We start from the raw sequence: 18,361 nt of genomic DNA on the forward strand, positions 1-18,361 counted from the left end.
ATCTTGTTGATAGTGCACACAATTTGCTTAGGTATACTGAAATCAAAGTTCGTAGACATCCACGGAGTCTGACTGAAATTTGTTTTCAGCGCCAAAATAAATGACTGCACTGATGATTTTATATACGCCATAGATGGCGAACGTCTTTATACGTGACAGTGTTGCCAAGACAACAATTTTTACGCTAGATTTGGCGTTATTTAGTGGTAGTTTATCGAGTATAATTTACGAAATTTGTGTAGCTGATATAGAAATTTAACGGATTTTCTTACACTCATAGCAGAAAACTGCGATCATTTCGCATTGACAATATAGCAATTTAGCAATTTCTGCACTATTTCATAGCGGATTTTTAGGAATCCTATTGGCGACTCTGGACGTATGGCAAACTGAACCGTAGTGCATAGGAAAGGAGGGAAGTGAGCGGTTTGATTCGAATAGGTTAATGTAGTAGCATTTAATTGTCAATAGTTTTTTCGATTTAGTTTCAATATTTGTTTCGAATAAGATGGATATATGTCCTTCTGAACCAAAAACCGATAAAGTATCAACTGATGAAGTGGGAAGGCGTATAATATGCGGTGCAAGTACAATGCAAGGATGCCGATACACCCAAGAGGTATGTTTTTAATCCAAATATGCTTGGCGTCTTACCACAATATAAAGAAGATATATACTGTGGTCTTACATAATAGGATACTTGTACAGTGATTATAACTTTAGTTATTGCGTTTGTTCAAGAGATTACAACAGTCACTAGTGGTTCAGTAGAGACAAAGCAAATGATGTATGTTCAGACTTGTTCATTTTTGTGCCATTTTGTTTAGCTACATGTGTTTGATTTGAGACTTAATGAAAAATAGCATCAACTTAACGTTTCGAAGAAGAAACGTAAATAATTCTTGTTTATTGGTTATCCTTTATGAGTAGTATAATATAATTTGTAATTTAGAAAACATATGAAAGATTATGTAAATACGGAAATATTGCACTTTTACTTAGGGCTAACCGTTTTATACTTATGATTTGAAACCTGATATCTTATATGTAGGACGCTAGACAAATGCAGCACCAGTAAATAGGAATTTGTTCATTTTATCGAACTGTATTTGTATGCATGTTTGTATTTTAAATATTTCATGTTTATTAAAATTAATGCCTATCGGCCTATTTTCTATTTCAGTACGTACATACATACTCTATTGGAAGAATGGGGGATACGTGTGCAGACCAATAAAAAAGACAAGATTTGATCGTCTAGATAATTTTGTTTCAATGAGAAAAATCAGATGCAGGCAATGTCGTATGAAATCCACAACACGATGTATTACTTAATTTTAGGTAGCACTTCATACAGAGTGTTTCATTGCATTTTATACAAAATCATAAAAATTGAAGCCTACAAAAGATTTTAGCAAAGTTCTTTTTTTTACCCAAGAAATCAAAAGTAACTAGTGTTGTTGTTTGTAGGCCTACTTCATTCTTGTGGATATGAGAATTCATAATAAGACATTGCACAAGCAACTGTTCTAATTTGTCAAATGGTTCACATGTTTCAGAATGACTTTACGTTCGTTTCTTCATATGATTTTGGAAATGTTCATGTGTGTCTAGCCCCATTTTTACCATGTAAATGGTACATTAGTAATGGGGACTATTATACTGCTATTATCTCACTTCAATAAAAGTGACTCATCCCATTTTCTGCTATGGATGCATTATTTATTGTGTTCATATATTTCGGGTCCAATTTTTATCACATTTAAAAAGTTATTTTTAGTAAATTTAATGTTATGACGTTTTCCTTCTTTAAATAAATATTTTCCTAGCGTCCTATATATAAGACGGCCCTTTTCTTCCAAATGAGCATTCCACTAGAAGTTTTATCGGAGCTATTGTGTTTCAGCAGCCATTATGAGCTCTTAAACACCATTTTAAAAAATAGTCAATGTTACTTATGTCCCGCCCACTATAGAGACATAGGCCAATTTTACACATATTTAGTATAACTTGCTTCTTTGACAGGTTAAATTTGGTTAGTTTAGGTTTTTGTTATAGCCTACCTTGCATATACGATTATAGCGCAACATTGGCAGTGATAAAAGTGAAATATTCGTTCAATGGTCGTTGGATACTCTACATTCACCAAGATTGTTTAGGATTAGTGTAAAACTGCCCTATGTCTCCTATAGTGGGAGGGACATAAGTAACATTCACCTCGAAATAACCGGAACTACCTCAGGGCTAGTTTCACGTACAAATTTAATATTAGGCCTTACTTACTTACTTACTGGCTTTTAAGGAACCCGGAGGTTCATTGCCGCCCTCACATAAGCCCGCCATTGGTCCCTATCCTGAGCAAGATTAATCCATTCTCTATCATCATATCCCACCTCCCTCAAATCCATTTTAATATTATCCTCCCATCTATGTCTCGTCCTCCCCAAAGGTCTTTTTCCCTCCGCCCTCCCAACTAACACTCTATATGCATTTCTGGATTCTCCCATATGTGCTACATGCCCTGCCCATCTCAAACGTCTGGATTTAATGTTCCTAATTATGTCAGGTGAAGAATACAATACGTGCAATTCTGTATTATGTAACTTTCTCCATTCTCCTGTAACTTCATCCCTCTTAGCCCCAAATATTTTCCTAAGATCCTTATTCTCAAACACCCTTAACCTATGTTCCTCTCTCAAAGTGAGAGTCCAAGTTTCACAACCATAAAGAACAACCGGTAATATAACTGTTTTATAAATTCTAACTTTCAGATTTTTTGACAGCAGACTGGATGATAAAAGCTTCTCAACCGAATAATAATAGGCATTTCCCATATTTATTCTGTGTTTAATTTCCTCCCGAATATCATTTATATTTGTTACTGTTCCTCCAAGATATTTGAACTTCTCCACCTCTTCAAAAGATAAATTTCCAATTTTTATATTTCCATTTCGTACAATATTATGGTCACGAGACATAATCATATACTTTGTCTTTTCGGGATTTACTTCCAAACCTATCTCTCTACTTGCTTCCAGTAAAATTGCCGTGTTTTCCCTAATTATTTGTGGATTTTCTCCTAACATATTCACGTCATCCGCATAGACAAGCAGCTGATGTAACCCATTCAATTCCAAGCTCTCTCTGTTATCCTGGACTTTCCTAATGGCATACTCTAGAGCAAAGTTAAAAAGTAAAGGTGATAGTGCATCTCCTTGCTTTAGCCCACAGTGAATTGGAAACGCATCTGACAGAAACTGACCTATACGAACTCTGCTGTACGTTTCGCTGAGACACATTTTAATTAATCGAACTAGTTTGTTGGGAATACTAAATTCAATAAGAATATCATATAAAACTTCTCTCTTAACCGAGTCATATGCGTTTTTGAAATCTATGAATAACTGATGCACTGTACCCTTATACTAGGCTCACTTTTAAAGTTTGGGATAAATTTCAGAACACAGTTATCTTCCTTCCCCTTTTCCCCCAAAATTCCAACCTTTTGCACACAACAGTAATTTATGTAGCCTAACTACTAGTGTATAATCTTGGTAATTATGACACCAGTGAATGTTTAAGATAAATGAGTGGGCCGATTTTCACGAGTGTTTATAATGAAGATTATATACGTTTTACATACAGTATTTGTGCAATAACTGTATAACAATTACCTTAAAATACTAAAAATAGCAGATTTGTCTGTGTTAGTCGAAAGCACATCATCATGCTTATAGAAAGGCACTTTCCAGGGCCAATAATTTATTTTATGTGTAGAAGGTTGGCATTTTGGAAAAAGAAGGAAATGAAGTAGCCATGTTCTTTAATTTATCCAGATTGCTTAAAATAAATTATTGACACTGAAAAGTGATGATGCAATTCGACAACACAGACAAATTCGCTCTTTTTAGTATTCTAAGATAATTGTTGTCAGCAAGGTAACCGTATACTGAAGTTTTCCCCAATATATGCATTCGACATCTCGTAAAGAATTTGAATTTTGAATCTATCTTTGTAGATTATCCAATAAGTTGTATTATGATAAATGAGTAATGTGGTTTTAATGTTTCCGTCTTGATTTAATTATAATGTCAACCCAAAAAAAAATATTTTTGTTAACACATTTTATTATTTTGTGAACGTTTTCGCCCTATGTGGGCATCTTCAGACAATATAGATGTCTGTACATAATGTATATCAAAATTACATAATGCATGTGACCAGTTATACAAATACAAACTTAAAATTTTAAAAAGGCAATTAAAAACACTTTTAAAAATCTAACTAAAAGTACAGCAACAAGATCAATCAATAAGTATAAGAAATAGGTATGCATATTTAATATCATACTGTGTGATCCGGAGCTGCGTTCGGGCTTGGGTTGGATCCCCCTTTGGTCTTTGGTTTCTTCCGAGGTTTTCCCCAGCCATGGGACTGAAGCCGGATGGTCTATGGCGAGTCCTTGGCATCAACCCCTTTGATTTGATTACCTGGTTGGGTTTTTCCGAGGTTTCCCCACCAAAAGGCAAATGCCGGGTAATATTTTGGCGAATCCTCGGACCTCATCTTATCTCACTACATCTCGCTAAAAAAAAAAAATGTAAAACATTGCACAAAATTGTAAAAATTGTAATTGTAATATTGTAAAATGTTGACTTGTTCCACATCTTAAAGCTTCATTGCTCATGTAAGATCTATGGAATAAAATAAATGAATGAATGAATGATCGTCCATTACAGATAGAGATCATGGGTCTATATGACTATATCGGTAGTATGTTTATGAGAACATATTTTGGCTAGCTTGGGGAATGGGGTGATGTCATAAGATTGACATCATCGGTTAGTAGGGTTGCATATTTTAACAAAGAATACCATTAAAATATTTACAAATCAATGAAGGTATATTTTTTTGGGTTGACATTATAAATAAGTCAAGACGGAAACATTAAAACCACACTACTTGTTTACCTCGTAAAGAGCTTAGCTGCATCAGTATTTCAGATTTTCCTCTTATTACACTGACTGATAATTATTTCATGTTTATAGGATGCCCATAGCTGCATAATGGAGTATGACGAAAACACTTCATTCTTTGCTGTATATAATGGCCATGGTGGTCATGAAGTGGCAACATATAGTGCCCAGCATTTACCACAGTACCTGAAGAATAGTGAGGCTTACAAGAAGGGTGACTATGTACAAGCTTTGAAAGATGCCTTTTTAGAATTTGATGCTACTCTGATCAAGCCAGATGTGGTAGCAATTCTTACAGAACTAGCAAGTAACAAAGATGGCGAACAAAACTCGGAATCAGGTAAAGTTATAATTATTAAATGCGTAAAAATGTTTGTGCGAGGTCATGCGTATTTGCTTGGTTTCCTCACAAAACCAATCCGCAGTAAGTCTAAAATTCCACATTCAGTATTCCCAACCTAACACACATAACAATTTCCCTCTTCTTACCGCCTAAGTGACATATTGATTTTACTGATTTAGGCTTTTAACATATTATTTTTAGAGACGTTTCATATAGTAATAATTATAAATTGGAAACTTACCACTGCAATTTCACCTAAATTGCACTGTTAATTATTGTTTTTAAATATTTTCAAAAATTAAGTAAACTCTACAACTCCACTAAAGTTACTGCATTCGTGATGCAAGTAACATTAAGGAAGCCGTTTGTTTTAAGTTCGCATTTATAGACTGGGGGGGGGGGAAATACAGACTTATATCACGGCCTGCTGGAGTATAGTAAACACAGAAAACATTTTAAAGCAACAGTGTTGAAGATAGATATTTTTGTTTTGCAAATTTACCGTCATTGAATAGAAACCAAGATGGAGATTTCATTGCAACTAATTAGAAATTCCTCTTTCAGGTATGTAATAAACGATCTTCGCACAAAATAATGTACGATACACGAGCGGTATGTTTTCTTTCAATTCTCGGAAATTAAAAAAGCTCAACTACGTTTTGCTTTTTCAAACTTTTCCTCGAACATGAAAACTTCAACATACCGCTCTTGTAACGCATATTACTATTACATGCATGTGTGTGTGAAACAATTTGTAGAGCATAAATGTCTCCTATAACTATACATTGAATTTTACCGACCTTAGTCGTAGAGTTGTGTACAAAAGGAGTAAAAGGTAAAGGTGAAGATAAAGGTATCCCCGTAACATGCCATGAAGGCACTTGGAGGGCATGGAGGTAGAGCCCCATGCTTTCCATGACCTCGGCACTAGAATGAGGTGGTGTGGTCGGCAGTAGGATAAAATATCTGTGAGTTTGGTAATTGCGTATCAGAGTACGGCAGATGTAGAGTGAAATAAAATCTTTAATCCCATTGGATAACGCGAGTCTTAGGCAGGATGCCTTAGACAACGACGTCACGGCACGGGACATAATTTAAAATATATTCTACAGAAATTTTATTCTCTCTCAGTTATCAACTATTATATTGTGATGCCCAACAGAAAAAATCTTATCTTTCTAGTTTTTAGAAGACCAAATGTTGCCATTATTATGTATGCATGTCCTTGTCTTGTAATGATGTTGTTGTTGTTGTTGTTTTCTAATGCCAGGTGTTTGACAATAAAGTCATTTGACCTCTTGCACTCCAATATTTTTCAAAGATATTATCATGGTCAGCCACTGAAGCACAGATTTTGAGGTGTTCCAAATCCATTTCTTGGTTTGAGTTGCACAATGGGCAGTTAGGAGACTGATATATTCCAATTTTATGCAGGTGTTTGGCCAAACAATCAGGCCTGTTGCCAATCTAAATGCAGCTACAGACGATTTTCGTGGTAAATCGGGAATTAACTGTGGATTTTGATGCAGAGAGTTCCATTTTTTCCCTTGGGATTGTGTTATCAAATTTTGTTTGTTGAAGTCTAAGTATGTAGATTTAATAAATCTCTTCACAGAGTATTACGCAGATTTAGTAATAGGTCTGTAAGTAGCAGTGCTGTCCTTCTTTGCTAAAGCATCCGCATTCTCGTGTCCCAGGATTCCACAATGGGATGGTATCCATTGGAATACAATTTTTTTATTGAGTGATATTAATTGAGACAGCATTTTAGTTATTTCTGCTGTTTGAGATGGAGTGTGTTTAGAAACTATTGATAGAATAGCTGCTTTGGAGTCTGACAATATAACTGCATTCCTAAATTTATTGATGTGGCATTGAAGATTCCTGAGACTTTCACTTATTGCAAAAAGATTTCACCATCAAAACTTGTTATTCCATATCCAAGAGATCTATAAAGTGAGAAGAGACAGCACGTAACACCTGCACCTGCACCTTGTTCTCTGGAGATCAAGGATCCGTCGGTGTATAAATGAAGCCAGTTTTGTGGAGGGTACCTAATATTAATTGTCTCTAAAGACAAGTGTTTCATTATTTCAGTGTTTACTTCTGATTTCAGTATTTCTTCTGTTAAATTTAGATTATATTCTATATTTAATAGAGTTAAAGGGTTTGGTTTAATTTGTAAGTTTTCTTTTAAATTCGGGATATTGATTTTATGTTTTAATTCTTGAACAATGGATATGAAACTTTTTTGAGTTTTCAATCTACAGAGAGGACTGTATGAATGCCTGGTAATCTGATAAGTTTTTCATATTGAATCAGTGCTTTTTCTTCTATTGTCATTTTGATACTGCTAATATTAGTGAGGAAATCTCATAGAATCTATTGGAGTTGTTTTGATTCCACCAGTAATGAGCCTGAGAGCTTGGTTTTGAACATATTCTATGTCGTTTATGAAAGGTGAAGTAATTAAAATTTCTCCACAGTATGTCAGCACTGGCTATATAAACATTTTGTATGTAGTGTTCAAAGTATTCCTAGAGTATCCCCATTTCTTTCCTGCTAGTCTTTTTAGAAGGGAGAATCTTTTACGAGCTTTTTCAGAAATGTATTTCAAATGGTTGCTCCATGTTAACTTACTATCGAAAATAACTCCAAGATATTTGGATTCATAAGTCCTAGGAAGGTGTTGGCCATTGTATTGGATATTGAATTCTTTTTCTTTTTTATCGAGTGAAAATATTTGGTAGTTACTTTTGCTTAAATTGAGTGTCATCAAATTTGATGTATTCCATTCTTGTAGTTGATTTAGAGCTTTAAGAGCAGAATTTTGAATTTTGTCTCTATGTCTGTAAGATCCGGAAGTCCACAAAACTATATCATCTGCAAATAGTGCTGTTTTCATGTTTGATTCCTCTAATAGGGAGGGTAAGTCATTTATATAAATATTGAATAAAGTTGTGCTGAGGACAGCGCCCTGAGGTAGACCTCGATATGTTTGTCTGTAACAAGAATGTGAATTATTGAATTTAGTGGCAATGAATCTTTGACTAAGGAATTCTGATATCCATCTGGTTTAATTTGTAAGTTTTCTTTTAAATTCGGGATATTGATTTTCTGTTTTAATTCCTGAACAATGGGTATGAAACTTTTTTGAGTTTTCAATCTACATAGAGAACTGTATGAATGCCAATTGTTTCCTGGTAATCTGATAAGTTTTTCATAAATTTTAAAATTTTGATGAAATGTCCCACTCCTCGTGTAATGATCCAGAAGTAATACATTTTTCTTCATTTCAGACGAGGAAGAAGAGGATGTTAACAAACTGTATGAAGAAGCAGAGATGCCTTTAGAACAGGTGATGGCCAAGTATCAAAATGACCTTAATCCTAGTGAAAAAGAAGTTAAACAAGGAGAGGGGAAACCACCAGGAGCATCTTCGAAATCAGGTTCATCTTCATCATCTGGAAATGGTAGCACAGAGTCTGATGGAGAAGACGAAAAAATGGAAAGAAATAAAGAAAGAGAGTCTGGAGTTAGCAGCTCAAGCAGTGAGGGACAGTGCAGCAACTCCAGGAAGCATCTGGGAAGCAACGAGGCTGACCAAGCTTCAAGTAACGGAGACTCAGAGCCAGTAAAAACAGCCAGTGACGAAACAGAGGCAGAGAAAAGCAAAGCAACAATGCCAGAGAGTTCAGGAGATGCAAAGATACAAACTGTAAGTGATAATGTTCATGTCAAACAAGAAGTGAACGGAGAAACAGAGGAGGGGGTTAAGACTGTGAAAGAAAGTGAGGGGGTCACAAGCTCTTCTACACCCCATGAGAACGGTGAAGGAAAAGAGAAGTCTTTGAATGAAATCAGCAGCAGTGCTGAAGTGAGGAAGCATGCTAAACTCCGTCCCCGCATCGGAACACCACTGTATTGTTCTTCGCTTGGCCAGGGCGATAGCGATTCTGATGACGAGGAAGACGAGTCTTTTCAAATGCCTGATAACAGGTAAGTTACATTTCACTTTAAAGTGTCCTCACTTCTTCAATTATGTTGTTAACTAATGTCGAGTTCTTAGCAATGAAGCCATTAACTCTCTTGCTCTCCAATATTTCTTACACACAGTGAGTTTAGAGGAAAGGGCTGGACATTGCTGAAGATGATTCTGCTCCATTTTTTCTGAAGCTTGCACAATGGACCAAGTGATGTTCGAAGAGAAAATTTAAATTTTGTTCAAGTGTCTTAACAAATTGTCATGTCTTATGAGCAGGGAAAGGATTTATATGTAAATACATATTTACTTATAAAGCTAATATAATTTATATTTTGCATTATCTTTATGTTTCACAATGTGTAGGGTTGAAAAATCCTACTTTTATTTTCCATATTTTTCCATATTTTAGAGTTTAGTACATATTTTCGTTAATTTCCATATATTTTCCATATTTCATATAAAACAGTCCATATTATATTAGGTTTAACAATAAAACAAAACAAAATTCCATTAACTTTTAAAAATACATTTCAACAATAGAGATTTAAACACATGTTCAGTAATCCCTTTAACATCAGAGTTATTTGAAAATTAGCTAGTCCTATCAACAATGGGAAAGTAAGTTACAAAACTGTATTAATTTAATTTAAAATTTTTAACAGACTTCAGTTGTGCAGCTCAACAGTTAAATGCCAGTCAGAGTACACATAGGTTCAGTTTTGTAAATCATACTATAAAGACGGTAAATATGCCAAAAGTACGTCATTCAGTCAATTTAAAATCAAAACTAACAAGTTACATTTCAGAATTTAAAGAAGATGGTTTATCAACTGACAATAAAATATTATTTTGTAATTTGTGTCAGTGTGCAGTATCATCTACACAAAAGTTCCTGGTGCAACAACACATTACAACTAGTAAACATCAGGCCAACAAACAACTAAATTCCAAGCAGAGACAATTGTTTTTAACACAACCAACAACATCGAATGTAAGATCTGAGTTTAACATCGACCTGTGCCGTTCTCTCATCTCTGCTGATATTCCTCTCTACAAACTAAAGAATAAGGTCTTCAGGGAATTCCTTGAAAAATATACTCAACATACAATCCCGGGTGAGTCAACACTTAGGAAGACGTATGCTCCATCCATCTACGATGAGACAATACAGAAGATAAGAGATGAAATTAAAGATAGTTCAATTTGGGTTTCCATTGATGAGACTCCCGACAAAGAAGGTAGACTTGTTGGTAATGTAGTTATCGGTTTGTTAAGTGAACAATATTCTGAACGAATTCTTTTACATTGTGATGTTCTAGAAAAGTGCAATAACAAAACTATAGTTAAACTGTTCAACGAAGCTATGGGTATCCTGTGGCCAAAGGGTATTATGTACGATAATGTGTTATTCTTTATTAGCGATGCTGCCCCTTATATGGTCAAAGCTGGACAAGCATTATCTGTTGTATATCCTAAATTGACTCATTTTACTTGTGTGGCGCATGCATTTCATCGTGTGGCAGAAGTGGTCAGAGACAATTTCCCTAAAGTAGATTTGTTGATTTCATCAGTGAAAAAAGTATTTCTCAAAGCTCCCAGTAGAGTTAACGTGTTGAAAGAAATGTACCCTGAAATTCCATTGCCACCAAAGCCAATTTTAACTAGATGGGGTACATGGCTAGAAGCAGTTGAATATTATGCCGAACATATAGACTCTATTAACAATGTTCTCCTTGCATTGGACTCTGAAGATGCAGTCTCAATTGATACTGCGAAAACAGTTACCTGTGACATAAGTGTGAAGAATGACTTAGCTCACATTCAGCATACATTTTCATGCATCATAAAAACGCTCAAAAGTCTCCAAAATAGGCACCTTTCACTATCTGAAAGTTTTGAAATTATAAATAGTACTGTGGAACAACTGAATCGTGGTAGAGGTAAAGTTGCAGATGCAGTAAGAGCTAAGGTGGACACTGTACTTTCAAAAAACCCTGGATATGAAGAACTACAAAAGGTTGTTGCTGTGATGAGTGGTGAATCAACAGTGAAGATTAACTTGGACTTATCCCCAGCAGACATTGTGAAATTGAATTATGTACCAGTTACTTCTTGTGACGTCGAACGCTCTTTTAGTCAGTATAAATCTATCCTCAGAGACAATAGAAGAAGATTCACTTTTCAGCACTTGAAAGAAATGTTTGTAACCTATTGTTATGGTAACAGACAATAAAAATTGTGTTTTGTTGAAACTACATTGGAAGATAAGGTACGTCCATTATATTTTTTGTTTAGTTTGATTAAAATGTACCAATATTTAACGTACATAGTCATTTTTTTATAATTTTAAGTCCATATTTAATTCCATATTTTGGTAAAAATCCATATTTAATTCCATATTTTGGTAAAAATAACTACATATATATTTACATATTTCATATATTTTTAGTCCATATAAATCCGTTCCCTGCTTATGAGTAATGAAAAGAATGTAACTACGCTTTTCCTTGGATAGGAATTATATCTATAGGCCAGTTCGAAAGGAAAACAACTCAGAATTTGAAGTTTTGAGATAACTGCATTTACAATTTCTTTGTTGCACTGAAAAATCCAAATTAACATCAATATAATTGAAAGTTATAGTCAAGGGGCCGACGTTGATGATCTAAAAATCTACTTAAAATGATTACTGTATTCCAATGGATACCATCCCATTGTGGAATCCTGGGAAACGAGAATGCGGATGCTTTAGCAAAGAAGGGCAACACTGCTACTTACAGACCTGTTACTAAATCTATGTATTACTCTGTGAAAAGATTTATTAAATCTACATACTTAGACTTCAACAAACAAAATTTGATAACACAATCTCAAGGGAAAAAATGAAACTCTGCATCAAAATCCACAGTTAATTCCCGATTTACCATGAAAATCGTCTGTAGCTGCATTTAGATTGGCAACAGGCCATGATTGTTTGGCCAAACACCTGCATAGTATTGGAATATATCAGTCCCCTAACTGCCCATTGTGCAACTCAAACCAAGAAATGGATTCAGAACACCTCAAAATCTGTGCTTCATTGGCTGGCCATGATAATATCTTTGAAAAATATTGGACTGCAAGAGGTCAAATGACTTTATTGTCAAACGCCTGGCATTAGAAAACAACAACAACAACTTAAAATGATCATTGTGGGAGCAGCGTGCATTCTTGCAATCTTTGTGTTAAAAATACTGTTTACTACAGTAGATATCCCTTCCGAACCATGTTGAGTACACAACGTCCTGTTCAGGACATGGTGAAAGTTTCCCCCCTTCCAAACATAAATTCTAAAGACACCCTCGTACTGACAAAAGAACGGTAGCAGTCAAAGCCCTCACTTAAACTAAGCTTCTGTCAAGCATTTTATATTATTTCTGTTGTGTGAAGTGAAGTCTTCAGTGGAATGAGGGCGGACTTTAGAGTCTGCTCCAAACTACAAAATTCAAACTTCACTGTTATTCACTTATTCAGTAGGTAATTACTACTGACCTATTTGGTTAGAAAATGATTTAACAGACCTATCGGTAAAGAAGAAAGTTAAATGCATTCCAAATTATCTAAAAGTTCTTCAAAGTATTAAAAATGACCAAAAAAAAAATATAAAAATGACCTATTAGTTCAAAAACGTCAAAAAATGCAATATAAGAAATTACTTCTTTACATTGATATTAACATTGAAAGGATTTCTATATTAATAGGATCGTCCTAATATGAAAAATAAGATGACTTTTCATAAACTTCCGCCCCCTAGTTATAGTATATATAAAACATCATTAACAGAATTTGGAGTAATTTCAATAATGCTTGGATTTTTCACAGCAACATGAAACTTTAAAATGTAGTTTTCTCAAAACATTAATTTTTTAGTTGTTTCTTTTTAGAACTGTCCCATCGATATTTTATTGTACATTGAGACACTCTCATCTTACATTACTAAAAATTTCTTCAACCGGGCCCAGATAATACTCTGTTTCTGTTGCTTGTGTGGGGTTAGTTTTATGAATTAGATTTTCTTTACTTTTTGGGAGATTTATCATTTTCTTAATTTCATATACTTTAGAGAGAAAGTTTTCCTGAGAGATAAAGTTCCTTAGCTTCCAATTGCTAAATGGAAGTCTGTTCTATTTTTCATATAGAATAATAACATCCTTTTCTAGTTCATATCTAGTAGGAGACTGATGAACTGTTAGCACAGTCTAGTATATACAGTCACGAAGGTGTTTTTTTTGCATCTCTTGCGATTACAGCACTCCTAGTGGCTAGCTACTAGAGAGAATAGACTGTGGGATAATACTCGCTTTGTTGCTTGTGAAGACAAGTTGTGTGAGCTCTGAAATGTTTGTTGCCAGTTATGTTCAATCAATATTCCCATCATTCCAGTCTGGAACATGGGCTCTCAGAAAACTCCTCCATCTGGCATCTTGTCTCTGATTTTGGTTTCTGCAAGATTGTTCTTTTACTAGTTAATATAATAGTAATCTATACTAATAATCAGGGAAAGGATTTATATGTAAATACATATTTACTTATAAAGCTAATATAATTTATATTTTGCATTATCTTTATGTTTCACAATGTGTAGGGTTGAAAAATCCTTTTATTTTCCATATTTTTCCATATTTTAGAGTTTAGTACATATTTTCGTTAATTTCCATATATTTTCCATATTTCATATAAAACAGTCCATATTATATTAGGTTTAACAATAAAACAAAACAAAATTCCATTAACTTTTAAAAATACATTTCAACAATAGAGATTTAAACACATGTTCAGTAATCCCTTTAACATCAGAGTTATTTGAAAATTAGCAGTCCTATCAACAATGGGAAAGTAAGTTACAAAACTGTATTAATTTAATTTAAAATTTTTAACAGACTTCAGTTGTGCAGCTCAACAGTTAAATGCCAGTCAGAGTACACATAGGTTCAGTTTTGTAAATCATACTATAAAGACGGTAAATATGCCAAAAGTACGTCATTCAGTCAATTTAAAATCAAAACTAACCAGTTACATTTCAGAATTTAAAGAAGATGGTTTATCAACTGACAATAAAATATTATTTTGTAATTTGTGTCAGTGTGCAGTATCATCTACACAAAAGTTCCTGGTGCAACAACACATTACAACTAGTAAACATCAGGCCAACAAACAACTAAATTCCAAGCAGAGACAATTGTTTTTAACACAACCAACAACATCGAATGTAAGATCTGAGTTTAACATCGACCTGTGCCGTTCTCTCATCTCTGCTGATATTCCTCTCTACAAACTAAAGAATAAGGTCTTCAGGGAATTCCTTGAAAAATATACTCAACATACAATCCCGGATGAGTCAACACTTAGGAAGACGTATGCTCCATCCATCTACGATGAGACAATACAGAAGATAAGAGATGAAATTAAAGATAGTTCAATTTGGGTTTCCATTGATGAGACTCCCGACAAAGAAGGTAGACTTGTTGGTAATGTAGTTATCGGTTTGTTAAGTGAACAATATTCTGAACGAATTCTTTTACATTGTGATGTTCTAGAAAAGTGCAATAACAAAACTATAGTTAAACTGTTCAACGAAGCTATGGGTATCCTGTGGCCAAAGGGTATTATGTACGATAATGTGTTATTCTTTATTAGCGATGCTGCCCCTTATATGGTCAAAGCTGGACAAGCATTATCTGTTGTATATCCTAAATTGACTCATTTTACTTGTGTGGCGCATGCATTTCATCGTGTGGCAGAAGTGGTCAGAGACAATTTCCCTAAAGTAGATTTGTTGATTTCATCAGTGAAAAAAGTATTTCTCAAAGCTCCCAGTAGAGTTAACGTGTTGAAAGAAATGTACCCTGAAATTCCATTGCCACCAAAGCCAATTTTAACTAGATGGGGTACATGGCTAGAAGCAGTTGAATATTATGCCGAACATATAGACTCTATTAACAATGTTCTCCTTGCATTGGACTCTGAAGATGCAGTCTCAATTGATACTGCGAAAACAGTTACCTGTGACATAAGTGTGAAGAATGACTTAGCTCACATTCAGCATACATTTTCATGCATCATAAAAACGCTCAAAAGTCTCCAAAATAGGCACCTTTCACTATCTGAAAGTTTTGAAATTATAAATAGTACTGTGGAACAACTGAATCGTGGTAGAGGTAAAGTTGCAGATGCAGTAAGAGCTAAGGTGGACACTGTACTTTCAAAAAACCCTGGATATGAAGAACTACAAAAGGTTGTTGCTGTGATGAGTGGTGAATCAACAGTGAAGATTAACTTGGACTTATCCCCAGCAGACATTGTGAAATTGAATTATGTACCAGTTACTTCTTGTGACGTCGAACGCTCTTTTAGTCAGTATAAATCTATCCTCAGAGACAATAGAAGAAGATTCACTTTTCAGCACTTGAAAGAAATGTTTGTAACCTATTGTTATGGTAACAGACAATAAAAATTGTGTTTTGTTGAAACTACATTGGAAGATAAGGTACGTCCATTATATTTTTTGTTTAGTTTGATTAAAATGTACCAATATTTAACGTACATAGTCATTTTTTTATAATTTTAAGTCCATATTTAATTCCATATTTTGGTAAAAATCCATATTTAATTCCATATTTTGGTAAAAATAACTACATATATATTTACATATTTCATATATTTTTAGTCCATATAAATCCGTTCCCTGCTAATAATAAATCTGTAGCCAAAATTTTTCTGGTAATTTTCGATATTCCAAAAATAATTGGTGTTAACATGTATAATTAACCATCCTGAAACCGAAAATCGCTTTTTTGAAATTTTTGTTTGTATGTCTGTCTGTCTGTCTGTCTGGATGTTTGTTACCTTTTCATGCGATAATGGCTGAACCGATTTATATGAAAATTGGAATATAAATTAAGTTCCTTGTAACTTAGATTTCAGGCTATATGGCATTCAAAATATTTTATTTAAAAGAGGGGTTATAAGGGGACCTGAATTAAATCGAAATATCTCGCTTATTATTAATTCTCATGAAAAATATTACATAACAAAAGTTTCTTTAAAAATAATTTCCGATAAGTTTTATTCTATACAAAATTTTGATAGGACTGATATTTCATGCGATAAATGAGTTTTAAAATTACAATAACAACGCCATCTAAGGCGCTGTACTGAAATAAAAACAAATGACTTCGTCAATAAGGGACCTTGGACAACAACAATCGAAAGCTATTAAACATAGCCTAAGAGAATGTTTCTGTGTTTGTATGAAGTAATATCGGAAGCTAATTAATTGTTTAATTATTATTTCACCATTGGAAAGTGTAGTTTCTCTAGATTGACATAATTCTACAATGTTATTACAGTAACTTCTGAAACATATAGCAAGTAATATAAAGTATACACATTAAAACTAAATGATACGTCAATCTTCATTAAACTATGGTTGCATGTAATAACAATTAAGAAACATGTTAAAGGAATTGTCATTGCGCCAAATGATTGCTCTCTGGACCAAAATAACTGTATTTTAATTACTTAAATTAAGTAACATATTAAACGATTTATCCCTTTATCAAACACGAATGTTCCCTGGATCAAATGTCCTATTTTAATTATGTAATTACTTTATATTTATTTCTAACAGGTGCAGCGGAGCACACGAGTATGGCTAGTTTATAGTATAAGAGAGTAAAATTAAATTTTTTTCCGTGAGTAGAAAGTTTAAAAAACATGGGAGGATAGAATTGAGAGAATTGGACAGAAACATGGGAAGACAGTGGGAGAAATGAAGAGATTGAATAATAGACAGGAGTGGCAGAGATGGATAGACTGAGGTTACCCCGACGCTTGAAGAAGAAGAAAAAGAAAGCTTAGCACCCGAGGCAATGGAGATATTATTATTATTATTATTATTATTATTATTATTATTATTATTATTATGTGACTAGCTGTACCCATGTGCTCCGCTGCACCCGTTATAAATAAATATAAAGTAATTACATAATTAAAATAGGATATTTGATCCAGGGAACATTCGTGTTTGATAGAGGGATAAATGGTTTAATATGTTACTTAATTTAAATTGCATCCAAATAATTAAAATGCGATCATTTTGGTCCAGAGACCACTCATTGGTGCAATGACAATTCCTTTAACATGTTTCTTAATTTTTATTACATGCAACCATAGTTTAATGAACATTGACATCATTTAGATTTAATGTGTATACTTTATTTTACTTGTTATAGGCTTCCATTGAATTATGGTAATAACTTAATTTTAACCCTTGTTTTCTACGTATTCAGTAAATGGCATTTGGCCCACTATGGTTCTGAACCCTTCAAATAACTTAAATTATATTATATAATATTACATTACATTACATATATTATATTATATTATATATTATATTATATTATATTATATTATATTATATTATATTATATTATATCAGAAATTACTGTAATAACATTATAGCATTATGTCCATCTATTTTTTATTTTATTGGGTTATTTTACGACGCTGTATCAACATCTAGGTTATTTAGCATCTGAATGATATGAAGGTGATAATGCCGGTGAAATGAGTCCGGGGTCCAGCACCGAAAGTTACCCAGCATTTGCTCGTATTGGGTTGAGGGAAAAACCCGGAAAAACCTCAACCAGGTAACTTGCCCCGACTGGGATTCGAACCCGGGCCACCTAGTTTCGCAGCCAGACGCGCTGACTGTTACTCCACAGGTGTGGACATGTCCATCTAGAGAAACTACACTTTCTAATGGTGAAATAATAATTAATTATACAAATTGGTTAATTTAGCTTCCGACATTACTTCATACAAACACAGAAACATTCTCTGTAGGCTATCTTTCATAGCTTTCGATTGTTGCTGTCCAAGGCCCCTTATAGACGAAGTCATTTGTTTTTTATTTCATTATACGGCCTTAGATGGCAGTTATTTTCATTTTAAAACTCATTTATCTCACTAAATATCAGTCCTATCAAAATGTTTCAAGGAATAAAACTTGTCGCA

At 33.8% G+C, this 18,361-nt stretch overlaps 1 protein-coding gene across 1 annotated transcript in view; it reads left to right on the plus strand.

Moving 5' to 3' along the window:
- Window positions 1–392: 392 nt before the first annotated feature.
- LOC138708782 (probable protein phosphatase CG10417) overlaps window positions 393–18,361 on the plus strand; it is a 30,890-nt gene continuing 12,921 nt past the window's right edge. Inside the window, exons 1-3 of the mRNA XM_069838960.1 lie at window positions 393–619; window positions 5,049–5,316; window positions 8,619–9,318. Coding sequence (XP_069695061.1) covers window positions 509–619; window positions 5,049–5,316; window positions 8,619–9,318 — 1,079 coding nt within the window. The 5' untranslated portion in view covers window positions 393–508. The remainder of the gene's footprint in view (window positions 620–5,048; window positions 5,317–8,618; window positions 9,319–18,361) is intronic.

This window comes from Periplaneta americana, chromosome 11 (genome assembly GCF_040183065.1).
Source record: "Periplaneta americana isolate PAMFEO1 chromosome 11, P.americana_PAMFEO1_priV1, whole genome shotgun sequence".
Taxonomy (NCBI): domain Eukaryota; kingdom Metazoa; phylum Arthropoda; class Insecta; order Blattodea; family Blattidae; genus Periplaneta; species Periplaneta americana.